A 13,752-nucleotide genomic window follows, 5' to 3' on the forward strand; every position below is an offset into this window, starting at 1 on the left:
GAAAAAAAAGGCTTCATGCCCATTTAGATGAGAGAGAGAAGAAATTGGAGCTTTCATTTATGGCATGAATGAGCCAGCAAGGAAAGAGATTATATTAGATGGGAGAGAGAATAAATTAGGAGCCTTGCTATCTCGCGCGCGCGCACTGCAGCGAGCGGTTTCAGACAAGCTACACTTACCCTTTTTAGCAAATCTGGAGATTATGTTTGATCAAAATCATGCATGTACACAGTGGTGAGCATATATACCAAACTGAAGCACACAGAGAAACAGCTAGCAGATTAAATCATCATAGGATCGGATCGTCCAGATTACATCTTTTTTTATTTTTTGACGATAAAACTCAGGCGCTCTGCCATGCATGCATATTTCAGAAGTCGAAACCAAACGGTGGAACACTACATCGATCCTCAATACCGTATCTCGATCGATACCGTATGTCCGTATCTCGATCGATCGATCCTCACATCGTGCATAAGATAGAATCATAGAACTACTCGTCAGTCAGTCAGTCATCACCAGTGCCTCGATCATGAGCTGACCTAATCGGTCCTCAATCCTCCTCACCTCCCAAAAGGAGGGCCAGGGAGCTGACCAAGTCGCCCGCCATGAAGAAGATGGCCCAGTAGATCACGAGGATGTTGTCGGGGTCGACAGCCAACGTGAGGATGAGGTGGACGACGATGGTGAGCACGAGCGCGAGGTCCGCGAGGGCACTGCGGACGCAGAGGTGGCGGCCTGGGAGCAGCAGCGCCAGCGCCGCCACGGCCGCCTGAGTCGCAGCGCAGTACACCATCCCGGTAATGTCCGTCGGCTGGACGCACTGCATGAACATGCATGATGGATCGATATGGATCGGCCGAAGCATCCAAGGGGTTATAGACGGGTCGTAGTACATACATACCAGGTCGCACGGGACGTGGTAGCAGGCGAGGGCGAAGGAGGCGAGGAAGACGCAAGCGGTGAAGAGCGCCCAAGCGCTGACCAGCCGGGCAGCATCCGTGACCGGGATCTTCTTCTTGCCCATGGTCTCGCCGTCGACGTCCATGGTGGATCCAAGCTAGCTAGCTAGCTAGGACAAGACACAAGAGCACACGATTAGTTCAATTTTCTGTCTCATCTTAATTTTCATTTCAAAAGGAAAGGAGGAGAGAGAGAGGTTTCCAACACGACCACGACGAAAGACAAATGAGACGAGATGGACAAAACGGATGTTGAATCCCTGCTCCCTATAGCTATGTGAGAGGGTCGTGTGTTGAAGGAGCTAACTGGAGGCGGCTGCATGTGGAGCTTTTTAACAAGCCGAAGCGAATGGAGCGAGACAGCAGAGCGAAGCAAAGCGACGCCGTGTGGGCCCGCCTCAACACCCACGACGTGTCGAGCCTCAACTTTTTACAGGTCATCAATTAAGTTCTCTCATTATTACAAGTCTATTTATTTACTATTCCCTCCGTCCCATAATATAAGAGCGTTTTTTATATTATAGGATGGAGCAAGTATCTTCTTTGTCTTTCTCACGCTAGAAAGGGAGATGGGGCTTCAAAGAACTACAAAATTCAGCATGATCCTTGTTAAAAAAAGATTAATGACGATTAATGACATGCCTTCATTAAGGCATAAAGTGGTGAGACATCATGTGATATTCAATCCCACAAGTTTTTACTAAGGCATAAAGTGGTGAGGCATCATGTGCTATTCATTCCCACAAGTTTTACTAAGGCATAAAGTGGTGAGGCATCATGTGCTATTCATTCCCACAAGTTTTACTAAGGCATAAAGTGATGAGGCATCATGTGCTATCCAACCCCACAAGCTTTTACTATGGCATAAAGTGGCGAGGCATCATGTGCTATCCAACCCCGCAAGTTTTTACTAAGGCATAAAGTGATGAGGCATCATGTGCTATCCAACCCCACAAGTTTTTATTAAGGCATAAAGTGGTGAGACATCATGTGCTATCCAACCCCGCAAGTTTTCAGTGCACCACCTCTCCAGTGAGCTATCTCTCCTTTCACACTTTTCCTAATTCTTAGGAAAGGACAATAAACCCAAACCATTTTCTATAGCTTTTCCTTTTTTAAAAAAAGTTTGCAAAGTAAGAGACCGGTTCGTCTGCATGAATTAGCTTGCTCTAAATAGCAACACTTGACCAGATGTTGGGACTAGGCGAGCCTAGATGGCCAGCTAGTTATGTTAAGAATGTGTAACGGTCACTGTTTAATTTGTTCTGAGCATATGAAAAACCGATCGATCAAGTCTGAAACTCTCAACACATGAAACATGTCGACATCCAGCAAGAACCTAGCGAATTAACCCCTTGCATTTGATCTGAAGAAAAAAAATGGATGGAGCCAAATTGACACAGTGGTGGCCGCACCAAACTGAAGTAACAAAGAACCTGCAGGTCAAGCCATCACAGTGATCTACGTCTTAACAGAACACAAACACGGTGATCGCCGTAGGTTCACGAGTCGAAACCAAAAGAGAATCTCTAGACCATCATGACAAGATTCAGAGTAAAAGTTTGAAGTCATCTAGAAGCAATCTGAGCCATCTTAAACAGTACTGATGCATGCAGAAACGAAATTAGCACAAGCAAGACCAAAAGTTCAGCAAACAGTCAGTGTAATTAAGCAGAGATCTCTGGACCAATAAGAACAGACAACCGGATCCGTCAAGTTTGAACCAAAATTCATTCAAGCCGCACTCGATAAGGAAACAACCGTTCCGTGCCACAAAATTTCATCAGAAGTGGAAAGGGAACAAACATTGGTCATCGCGACATCCATACGATTGCCCAATCTCTCATCGAAACCCCTACGAACAAAAAGACTGCCCAATCTCTCATCCGAACCACTACGAACTACTCCAGTAAATGATCTTGGAACTGGTCCAGAGAAGGTCTTGGACATTATTAGACGTGGTTGTAGACACTAATTATTTAGTAATAGAAGAATTATTTCACAGCAAAAGTAAGAACTTGTGTGGCTTTTTTTTTTTTTTTGAAGCTGCACACAGACACATGTATATGTACTCCTAGCTACACCTGTATTGCTGTCAGAAAATGAAAAGGAAGAAGAAAAGCTACACCTATATTAGAAAAGAAGCCCATTATTCTTTTTAACAGCAGATCGTATATTATTTTCCTTGTATCCTTTAGCTAATGAGTTGGTTTTCGTTTACATTAGAAAAAGAACAGAGTAGTATACCTGAATTCATGTCTCCAGCTTCACCGTATCTTTGTACTTGACTGAAGTATATGATCTGCACGTATATTGTCCAAAGCTATAAATAAATTCAAAAATAAATATTTTTGTCTAATTACACCCCTCAGACGCAGGAATGAAGTGTACAGACAACAAAACACCTATATGTCCAGCACCAGTTTGCACATCTCCAAGCTCCCGTCTGTCATCTCGTCAAAAGGAAGAATTACAAACGACAACCATCTTCCATAGTTCCTATCGAAGTCACGACCGTATTTGCCAGCACTGGAAGTATGTATCTGGTGTCTCCACAGCACCTGCAGCCGCTCCGTGACTTCCTTCATCATCGTCGATCTGTCCTCCCCTCTCACGCTCAGGCACTGAATGGTGAGGATGATAAGCTTCTCGACGATGACCATGGCCGCAGCATCGTCTGCGATCTTAGAGTCCAGCATTGTTTGGTGCTTGTTTTGGTGAAACATAAGGAGAAAATTATGGGACAATGATCTCTTCTCGCTGGAGTTATCATCGGTGTACAGAGCTTTCTTTCTCGTCATCAGCTCAAACAGAACGACCCCGAGGCTGTAGACGTCGCTCTTGTCAGTGAGGAGGTGGCTGATGAAGCTCTCGGGGTCAAGGTAGCCAAAGGGTCCCCTGGACGAGCATGACACTACCAGAAAATCCGCTTACGCCGACGGCCTCATCTATGCCAACGGCCCCCGTCGGCATAGATAGACCTATGCCGACGGCCTAGGGCAGGCAGTAGGCGTCGAAACGCCGTCGACATACGTCTATCTATGCCGACGGGGCCCGTCGGCATAGCCCGGGCCCACCTATCCGGTCAGCGACCACCGTTTGACGGCGTCGAAACTACGCTGACGGGAGGTAATGGTGGCCGTCGGCATATCTACCGTCGGCATAGAATTGCTAACATCACCAATCCGCGTCGTCCATACGTCATCGATCCGAGGGAGTGGGGGATCATTGTGTGGAAGAGATATGCCTACGGCATAGCCGTCAGCATAGACCTGGCCCATGCCCCTCTGCCACGTCATCGATCCGCGTGCGATGCCACGTCATCGATCCGTGGGATTGTACCTCCGATGTGCACCTATGCTGATGGCCTTATATTTTTTTACTTTATATTATTTTTTGTTTTTCCACAAGATAAATATGCCTTTTCTAAAATAAACATACCCTAACGGTATATTGATTGCCCCCCTTACGAACGTCGCTGTCGCCGTGTCACGGAGGGGGGAAACGGTCGACACAGAGGGAATCTGGTTAGTGGGGGGATTCGGGGTGTAGCTATGCCGCCGATACATCGCACGGTCCCGATGCATATGTGAAAGTGTTTAGGCATGCGTAGACGCCCGTCTTGGGGCTCCGCGGTGTGGCCCCCCCTCCACGCAAGGCAGTGCCGCCGTCACTTGGAGGGGGCCACACCCCGGAGACGCATGCCGCCTGTTCGGACATGCTACCACACCACCCCGCGTGTATGAGGGCCCGGTGCGACGCTCCGGTGGCATTGCTACCCCCCAGGGCCCCCGTCCCGCCTAACCCTGTAGCGTTTGACCACGAGATCTAGCCCTTTGACTTTACAAGGACGGGCTTTGACCAGTGGACCTCTCCACCCGGTTGTGTTAGGTCAGCCCATAAGAACACTTTGGAGCAACATCCGAGCCAAACCCACAGCAAGATCCCCTCCGTGTAGACCCGACGCGTCCGTTTCCCCCCTCCAGGAACCGGCGGTGGCGCCGTCCGTGAGGGGGGCCACAGAGACGCGTGCCGCCTCTTCGGACATGCCACCACACCCCCCCCCCAGGATTCCTGCCCATCACATTGCTTGTTGGCCACTGCGTGTACGCCGTCCGCCTCCTCCTCGCCCCCCCCCCCCCCAGGATTCCTCTTAGGCAGGATCGTCGGCTCGCTTTCTTCGCCTGCGGCGACCTCGTTTGCTTGTTGGGCCTCTTCCAGCTGGGAGGTGAGCACTGAATGACTGGTGAACAGGGCAGCCGATTAGTTCATCTAGCTGCGCTGCAGCTATAGGGGATCAGCTCATGAGGAGTTGAGGGCAGGCTGATGAGTATTTGTGAATGTAGTACCTGGTAATGTAGTTTAGTGTTAATTGGAGCGATAGATCTACTAGCTAGCTAGCAATTGGTCGACTATACTACTAGTTGGCATAATTAGCCTGGATTGTTACATTTCTTTGAGAATGGTAATCTACCAGAGGGTATCAACGACACTGTCATTGTACTAATCCCTAAAGGAAAGGACCCACAGACTTTGAAAGATTTTCGGCCCATCAGTTTGTGCAACGTTATTTACAAGGTCATCTCCAAGTGCCTTGTGAATAGGTTGAGACCAGTACTGAATGATATCATATCGGAGACCCAAAGTGCTTTCATTCCAGGGAGGATGATCACTGACAATGCAATCATAGCATTTGAATGCTTCCATAAGATACAACACAGCAGGAACAAGCATGATACCCATTGTGCTTACAAATTGGATCTTGCAAAGGCCTATGATCGGGTGGAATGGAGATATCTCGAGCAAGTTCTGGGAAAAATTGGCTTCTGTCCGCAGTGGATTAAGTGGATCATGGAGTGCGTCACTTCAGTCAGATTTTCAGTGAAGTGCAATGGGGAACAGTCGGAATTCTTCACACCGACCAGAGGCCTTCGTCAAGGGGATCCACTAAGCCCATACCTCTTTTTATTTGTTGCAGATGGTTTGGGTAGTCTGTTGACCAGAGAGGTGGCGGGTGGACATATCACGCCAATCAAAGTAGCAAGAAATAGCCCCGGCATCTCAAATCTGCTATTCGCTGACGATAGTCTACTATTCTTCAAGGGTACGGTAGACCAAGCGAAATCGGTGAAGAAAGCGCTGAGTATTTTTCAGAGATGTACTGGCCAACTTCTCAGCTCTAGCAAGTGCTCTATCTTGTTCAGTGAGGTGTGTCCAGAGAATGTGAGAGAAGGCATCAAATCGGTGTTGGAAGTAGAAACATCCACTTTTGAGAGCAAGTACTTGGGGCTCCCGACGCCAGAAGGGAGAATGAAGGATGAACACTTCCAACCTATCATGGATAGGCTTGGAAAAAGATGCAACAACTAGAATGAGAGGTTTATGTCATATGCAGCCAAAGAGGTACATATTAAGTCTGTCGCTCAAGCACTTCCCACCTTCATTATGGGAGTCTTCCTCCTTTCAAAAGGCTTTTGTGAGAAATATGAGAAAATGATCAGAGATTTTTGGTGGGGAGATGAGAAAGAGCACAGGAAGGTTCATTGGATGTCTTGGGAACACATGACTCAACCGAAGAGAGCAGGAGGAATTGGATTCAGAGATATGCACATGTTCAATTTGGCGCTGCTAGCGAGGCAGGGATGGAGGCTCATCCAAAACCCAGAAAGCCTGTGTGCATGAGTCCTCAAGTCTAAATACTTCCCTAAGAGCGACCTACTTGATACTGTCTTCTCGTCCGACGCTTCTCCGGTATGGAGAGGCATAGAGCATGGGCTTGAGTTGCTGAAAAAGGGCCTAGTTTGGAGAGTGGGCAATGGTAAACGCATACAGATTCAACGTGACCAATGGCACGGAATGAGGGTTTGAGATCAGTGAGTTTCAGGAGGCCGTCTAGACTCCGTTGGGTTAACCAACTAATTGATCCGGAGACAAAAAATTGGAATTCGGAACTGATTGGAAACATTTTCTTCCCTTTCGATGCAGAGGAAATTCTCAGGATAAATATTCCTTCGGCCGAAGTGGATGACTGTGTTGCCTGGCATTACGAGAAAAATGGCAATTTTACTGTCAGGAGTGCGTATAAACTGGCGGCTAGTCTGGAACGTAACACAGCCGCGGGCGCCTCGTCCTCCGCCTCTGGAGTAGGGGACAGGAGTATTTGGGACGTCATCTGGAAAATGAATATCCCGGAGAGAATCAAGATATTTGGATGGAGAATTGCCGCGGAAACGCTAGCAACAAAGAAGAACAAATGTAAATGTACAATTGTTCATGATAGCATCTGTGACATATGCGGACATGGAGATGAGGATGAATACCATGCGGTATTAGCATGCACTAAGAGCAGAGCGCTGCGGTTTGCTATGAGGAAGGAGTGGGACATCCCGGATGAACAGGAATTCTGGTATACTGGAAGTGACTGGCTCCAAGTTCTGTTGGACAAACATGATCTGGATATGAGAGTTAAAATCCTTCTTTTGCTGTGGCGATCCTGGTTCCTACGGGATGATTGTGTGCACCATGAGGGCAAAGAATCAGTATCGCGATCGGTGTGCTTCCTCGTCAGGTATGAGGAGGAGATAAGAAACCTGTCTATGATAGATGAGACTAAAGGAAAAAGCAGTTGGTCTTTGTTTGTCTCTGGAGCAACCAAACCTCGGGATCTGCCAAGTGCAGAAAGTTCTCCTCTGTGGGACAAGCCACTGATTGGTGAGGTTAAGTTAAACACAGACGCGGCCTTCCTGTCGGAGACTGGGCAGTGTTGGGCGGGTGCTGTCGCCCGCGATCATCAGGGTCGGGTCCTCTTTTCGGCGTGCAGATTGATGAATGCATGCAGAACTGTGGAAGAAGCTGAAGGGCAGGCTATACTGTTGGGTATCGCTGCGCTATCGGCCATGTACCGGGGCAGTCTAATCATTGAAACGGATTGTGCCTTGATTGTGAAGGAACTGGAGGAGGGAAGCCAAAATAGGTCTGCATGCTTCTCAACCATCTGTGATATAAGGAGCACAGCGACGTTTTTCAACTCCGTCAGTGCCAAAGCTGTTAAACGAAACAAGAACAAACTGGCCCATGAGCTCGCGGTCAGGGGCAGGCGAGAAGGTGACTCGCTGATCATTGCGGATGTGCCGATAGGGCTAAGGCCGCTCATGCTATCTGAAAGTACCATGTAGTTGGTTTGTTTGGGTAGTCATTCTAAAAAAAAAAAAGCCTGGATTGTGGTCGTCTTAATTGGATGTAATATTCAACATTTGCTCTGTAGTATGATCATACATCAGTACGTTATATCCAGCTTTTGTATGACTGATGTTGGTGAAATTGCTGCAGTTTACGTACTTATATAATCTATCTAGTATCCTATTCCTGGTGTGCGTGTGCGTGTGTGTGTGTGTGTTTTGCTGGACTATTGCTGGTGCGTTGATTGCATAACAGGCACGGTTGGCCATCCATGGTCGAGACGATGCACGGTCTCCTTCGTGCACTTCTGTTATCTTCATTGCCACTTTTCGTTCCTGGCTAGACGTGAATTCTCGTACGATCACAGTGACTGTGTGATGTTGGGATAATAAATAGGGAAAGGAGAAGAGTAAACATTGTTTAGTTTTGCCATCTTGATTTGTTACAAAGCATCTCTAGTCCCCTGGTTGAATTCGAAACTGGGATGGTAGTAGTAGTATTGCAGCCTGAGTTGGTACATGTGAGGGTACCAATTCCTGTACTCGTACATGTGTGGTGTGCGCTTTCTTGTCTCAGATTCAGAGCTTGAGTACAAAACTACAGTACTTATGTTTGTGATACACAAAGTTTATAGCCCCGGAACCGGCAATCTATGGCAGAATTAGCAGTTGTAAACGGGATAATGAAGAAGCAAAATGCAATGGCTAAAGATCACGATGCCTAGTTCTTTACAAACATTTTCCCCCGTGCTTTTCTTTCCTCATCTCAGGCTAAAGACCATGCATCATGACAAGTTCATCAATGCAGACTTTCACATAACCTGACTAACAGTAAATTGCATTTGCGCAACTCTAGAAAACAACTCGATCAGCAAGCAAGTAAAAACTAGGAAACTAGTTGCATTTGTATTTTTCAACTAGGAAACTACCTAGTATGCTGATACATACCTCTTAGCCCAGCAACCAACCCTGGAAAACTGCTTAATCAGACACAAGTCTAGGAAACTTGACAAAACTAGCAGGAACCACTGCTGAAACACTGAAACATAGCTGAACAACCGACATTTCCGGCATAGAACGGAATCAAAGTGAGGTAATCTCACGAGTCAATCAAAACCGGAAAGAAGGGCATAAACACAACAAGTTGATTGATCAAGTAGACAATGATGACCAGAACAAACTGAAGTACACAAAGAACCCATTTATGAGTTGGTGTGACAATACGAATTACTGTAGTTAGTTGTACATGTGTGTGTGCTCTGAAATTTACAACTCTACTGTCTAAAATTTGTCTGAACCCATTTCTGTTGTCTGAAATTCAGAGCTAGAATACAACACTACTCATATCTGGCGTAAGAATATACAGCAGAATTAGCAGTTGTAAACAAAATATATATGTGATTCAGAAGTTAATGTGACATGCATGTAAAGAAGGTATATCCGTGATTCAGGAATTAATGGCGCCGGAACGGGCATATACAGCAGAATTCACAGTTGGAAACATGGTATAGAAGCAACGCTGCTGGCAAAAATGCAAAGCAGGGCTTGTGCAACATGCATGTACTAATCTGAAACATGTTTCTCTGCATTTAAGCGAGCGAGAAACAGGATAAATAAAGACAATGCATGATGAGAAGCTTATCAGTGCAGAATACTACAGAACCCGACTAACCTCAAGTTGCATTTGCACATCTCTAAGAAACTGCTTGATCGGACAACTAGGACATTGCCTAGCAACAAACAGAAACTAACTTAGCCCGGCAACCAACTCTCCGAAAACTGCTTGACGAGACACAATTCAAGGAAATAAATTACCTAGTAACTTTAGTCAGGTTCTGTAGTTGAACAATCATAACTATTGAAAAAAATCCTGAAACTTAACCCAGCTACCAACATTTCTGTCATATAATCTGGAATTTAACCGAGGTGAGTTCATCAGTCAAAACCGAAAAGGTGGGAATATCAAAGAGTTTCAGTAAGACTGATCCTGTATCTGAATGGCATTTGTCCTACATCATCCACAATCCAAAAACACAACATGCAGTTGAACAATCATGCACACAATGGTGAGGAGAACAAACTGTCGTACAGATAACCTGCAGATCAAACACATCACACTATCATCCAATTTACTACACCTTAATAGATCAGAAACAAGATGACACCGTAAGTTCTTGGAATGGGAATATCAAAGACTTTCAGCTAGAATGAGCCTATATAACTTACGCACAGCATAATACATGGTGCAAAACACACAATGTGCATATGGTAAGGATGACCAGAACAAACAAACTGAAGTAGACAAAGATCCTGCAGACCAAACCATCACAAGATCATCTGCAAACTCAACTTATTATATCCTGTCATGTGCCTGATCATCAAACACACACGCTTTTCAAACATTATCCTAACAACTGAACAACATTCCTTGTATGCATGCATGCATTGGATGATTCAGAGTGAAAATTGGAAGTGAATTGAGCCATCTAAACAGTAACTGATGCAAGCAGGAACAAAATTAGCACAAGCAACAACCAAAGTTCAGCAAACAGTCGGAACAGAGCAACGAGAAGATGAATCAAATTCGCACCAAAAATCATTCAAGTCGTACTGGATAAGCTAGGCAACAATCATTCGGTGCCACAAAATGTGATCAGACGTAGAACACAGTACTCATCACAACATCTCATCTGAACCTCTATTGAACTAAACGGCTGCCCAAATCTCTCATCCGAACCACTACGCACTGCTAGCAGTAAATCCTACATGGCTAAAAACATAACAGAGAAAAACGATCGAGACGACTCACGCATCAGTGCATCTCACTCGCCGGGAGCTACTTGCCTTGCAGAGAAGCTAATTCAGTCGCTGATAGTTTAGCCAAACACTCCTTTACGTCTAGCTCGTCTGAATTCTGGGAGACTACTATCCCTGACTTTATTCTTCCTCAAGTTGTAAACGATATGTCTATTATATGAGGAATAAAGTTGTTGATGCTAAAGAAAAAGCACCAGATATTGCAGTCCTTTATATTTTTGGTACAAGAGATTTCATCAAAGACCATAAGAGTTACATCTGTCTCCGGGATGGTCTCAAGTTAATAATATCCGCCAAACCATAGTACTATCCTGAATTACAGCTGTTAAGATTTAGAAATCACAGTTTGACAGTAATAGAGTAGTAAAAACACTGGATTGGGATCTCGTGCCTTCTTCATTACCACATTGATTGAATGGTTGTATGATTATGCAGAAGAAAAGTGCAGCATTCTTAAACAGGTTGGAGTGGATGAATTTCTTTTCCTACGAAACCTAATACAAATGAATCATATGAATACAAATGATTTGCATTTACACGAATCAAACAATCCATATAGGAAAATCTTCTAGGGATAAGAATTCTCTAAACATCTTTTGAATCAAATAGGCCCTTAGCTAACAGATTTACGGCCCTACATAAAGACATGGTTTATCTCTGTTCATGGCAAAAACTCTGTGCTTGGGATCATTCAACAAAGGACGAGCAACATAAGCTAAGAAAGGTTTAGTCGTTCAGATCACTTCAATCAAGCAAAACTCCTTTGCCAAACTCGGATAACAGAGAGGTGATATTTTCACTTCCGAAACATGATATAGGGATACATTGTGCCTAAACTCTTGCTTGTTTGTACAAGCATGCAGGTTTTAACTAGGAGAAAATAACTAAAAAGATTGCAATCAAAATAGAGATATAGCAAGCGAAAAAGAAAGACTCATCTCCACACAGACCAATCGAAGTGCACACAGAAAACACAGTATTAATGCAGAATCCAAAAGTGCCAGTTCTACCTGCATAAATAGGATAGATTGATAGCATTTTTGTTTGACACGGCAAACTAGCAAAATATACACTAATCAAATTGACCTGATAATAGCCTTGGCTGCTGTCTGGCAGTCAGCTCTTTGAGGGCAGAACCACACACACAAAATAGATTCCAAGTTTACTTGATAGATGATATGATCACCAGTACCCACACACGCAAGTACTAATCAAATTGACCTGATAATATCCTTGGCAGCTATCAGCTCATCAGGCAAGAATCTAGCAATGAGCTCTTTGAGAGCAGACGGACAACTGCTTTTGAGATGTTGGTAACCATCACTTGCGATCATTGCCTCCAATTGGAAGCAGAAGCAAGGAACTCAAAGCAAGCCTCCTTGAGTCCATGGCAGTTATGCTGCTCGGCCAAAGCCAAACTAGTGGCAACCATTTTGGTGTCAATGTGATTGCACAACTTCTCCTCACATATCAGCTTCAGCCTCTCGATGTCGTATCTGTCCGCCGCTACAAGTAGATGGCTAGCTGTCACAACATCATCTAGTGTTGCATCTTCATTAGTGCTCTCAGGGAGTGAATCCGTGTAGATGAAATGGAGCAAGGACTTGAACACATCAGCTTCTATATCATCAATTTCGATTGGATCAGCGGCTTCCGCCCTCATGGCGCCAAAGAGCTCTGCCCTGAAGACCGGTGAGCGAGCGGCGAGCATGGACCTATGAGCCGAGAATATCTCGCCATCGACTCGAAAGGCCACGTCTGCTCCATCCTTGCTTTCCAAGAGGCTACGGAGCTGCTGATGCAAGTTGCTTGGAGGAACCACAACAAACTGATTTGCATGTGTCTCTTTGCTGCGGATCTTCTTCACGACAGTGACATCACACCTGATTCTGAAACTATCGCCTCTTAGGTGCACTGATCCCTCGAGATCCTTCTGCAAGATAAAAGAAGTGAAACCCCAGTCTGAACCTTTGCTTGGGAAGATATGTTCTGTGATAGTTTTGGTGTATGAAGGCACTGGTTCTCCACCCTTGTCAAGTAAACTAAAGGTGAATTTCGCCTTCACATCCTTGGCATCAGCAGATTCAAGAACCAGATAAACAGATATGTAACCAGGCACGCCGTTACCATTTGGGTAATATTTAACAACCCAGACATGATCTCCGACTACGAAAGGGATAGATGTGGCAAACTCGCCAGTCTGGAGCAGCTCCTTGGAATACGCATCTATCTTGATCACATGTGTCCTCCTTTCTTCTGCAACCACAATGGCGGACTTGACTATCCCACGCTCTCCCATTCTAGGGGTTGGATTGGGGTAGTACTTAAGGTTGGCAAGAATGGAAGATGAAATATTTTTCTGCGTCTGTAACTCCGTATATATAGAGAGATCAGTTAGAAGTTACAGGACAAAAACCACCCGATGTCCACGTTTACAACAGAAGTGATGGATACTAAGCAATAATATACATGAAAGTAACACACTCAACAACTTAAAATGGCCGATAGTAGAAATTCTTACGAAAATAAAGTTTTCTACTTGAAATTCTAGTCGATTATGTAAATTTGAGTAATAAAACATAAGAACTCTAAACAATAGAAAGAAATATGATCAGCGAAAGAACATGAATTCCCCTGTTAATTTCTTGATTATTACGTTATCGCAAGTGCACAACGAGTTACATTATTTGTGTTTGCAGATGCAAGAATAGAAAAATAAAATAAAGCATATATGTTTGTTAAACTGTACATATTGTTGTGAAGTTAAACTTACTCGGCATTGTGTCTTACTCGGC

At 44.9% G+C, this 13,752-nt stretch overlaps 3 protein-coding genes across 4 annotated transcripts; all 3 read right to left on the reverse strand.

The window, feature by feature from the left end:
* Positions 1-266: 266 nt before the first annotated feature.
* Positions 267-1,254, reverse strand: LOC123124224 (uncharacterized). Of its 2 annotated transcripts, XM_044544886.1 has the most exons (3): positions 1,169-1,254; positions 905-1,068; positions 267-823 (listed from the first exon to the last, which is right to left on the reverse strand). In XM_044544886.1, exons 2-3 carry the CDS (start codon positions 1,046-1,048, stop codon positions 554-556), a joined length of 414 nt encoding a protein of 137 aa, XP_044400821.1. In that variant the 5' UTR covers positions 1,049-1,068; positions 1,169-1,254; the 3' UTR covers positions 267-553. The 2 variants fall into 2 exon arrangements, with proteins under 2 accessions (XP_044400821.1, XP_044400820.1); XM_044544885.1 differs by having other exon boundaries at positions 905-1,240.
* A 2,113-nt stretch (positions 1,255-3,367) lies between these two features.
* On the reverse strand, positions 3,368-4,261 carry LOC123126337 (putative wall-associated receptor kinase-like 11). Its single transcript, XM_044546693.1, has 2 exons — positions 4,152-4,261; positions 3,368-3,860 (listed from the first exon to the last, which is right to left on the reverse strand). Exons 1-2 carry the CDS (start codon positions 4,259-4,261, stop codon positions 3,368-3,370), a joined length of 603 nt encoding a protein of 200 aa, XP_044402628.1.
* Positions 4,262-12,287: 8,026 nt separating this feature from the next.
* On the reverse strand, positions 12,288-13,256 carry LOC123124225 (BTB/POZ and MATH domain-containing protein 1-like). The gene has a single exon (XM_044544887.1). It carries the CDS (start codon positions 13,254-13,256, stop codon positions 12,288-12,290), a length of 969 nt encoding a protein of 322 aa, XP_044400822.1.
* Positions 13,257-13,752: the final 496 nt, after the last annotated feature.

Source organism: Triticum aestivum, chromosome 5D (genome assembly GCF_018294505.1).
Source record: "Triticum aestivum cultivar Chinese Spring chromosome 5D, IWGSC CS RefSeq v2.1, whole genome shotgun sequence".
Lineage (NCBI taxonomy): Eukaryota > Viridiplantae > Streptophyta > Magnoliopsida > Poales > Poaceae > Triticum > Triticum aestivum.

Bases quoted from the DNA above. Each gene is read 5' to 3' on its own strand.
- LOC123126337 (XM_044546693.1), bottom strand. From the start codon at position 4,261: ATGACGTGGCAGAGGGGCATGGGCCAGGTCTATGCTGACGGCTATGCC. The intron at 3,861-4,151 runs GCGGATTGGTGA...ATGCTCGTCCAG, and splicing joins ATCGATGACGTATGGACGAC to GGGACCCTTTGGCTACCTTG.
- LOC123124225 (XM_044544887.1), bottom strand. From the start codon at position 13,256: ATGGGAGAGCGTGGGATAGTCAAGTCCGCCATTGTGGTTGCAGAAGAA.
- LOC123124224 (XM_044544886.1), bottom strand. From the start codon at position 1,048: ATGGACGTCGACGGCGAGACCATGGGCAAGAAGAAGATCCCGGTCACG. The intron at 824-904 runs GTATGTATGTAC...ATGTTCATGCAG, and splicing joins ACCACGTCCCGTGCGACCTG to TGCGTCCAGCCGACGGACAT.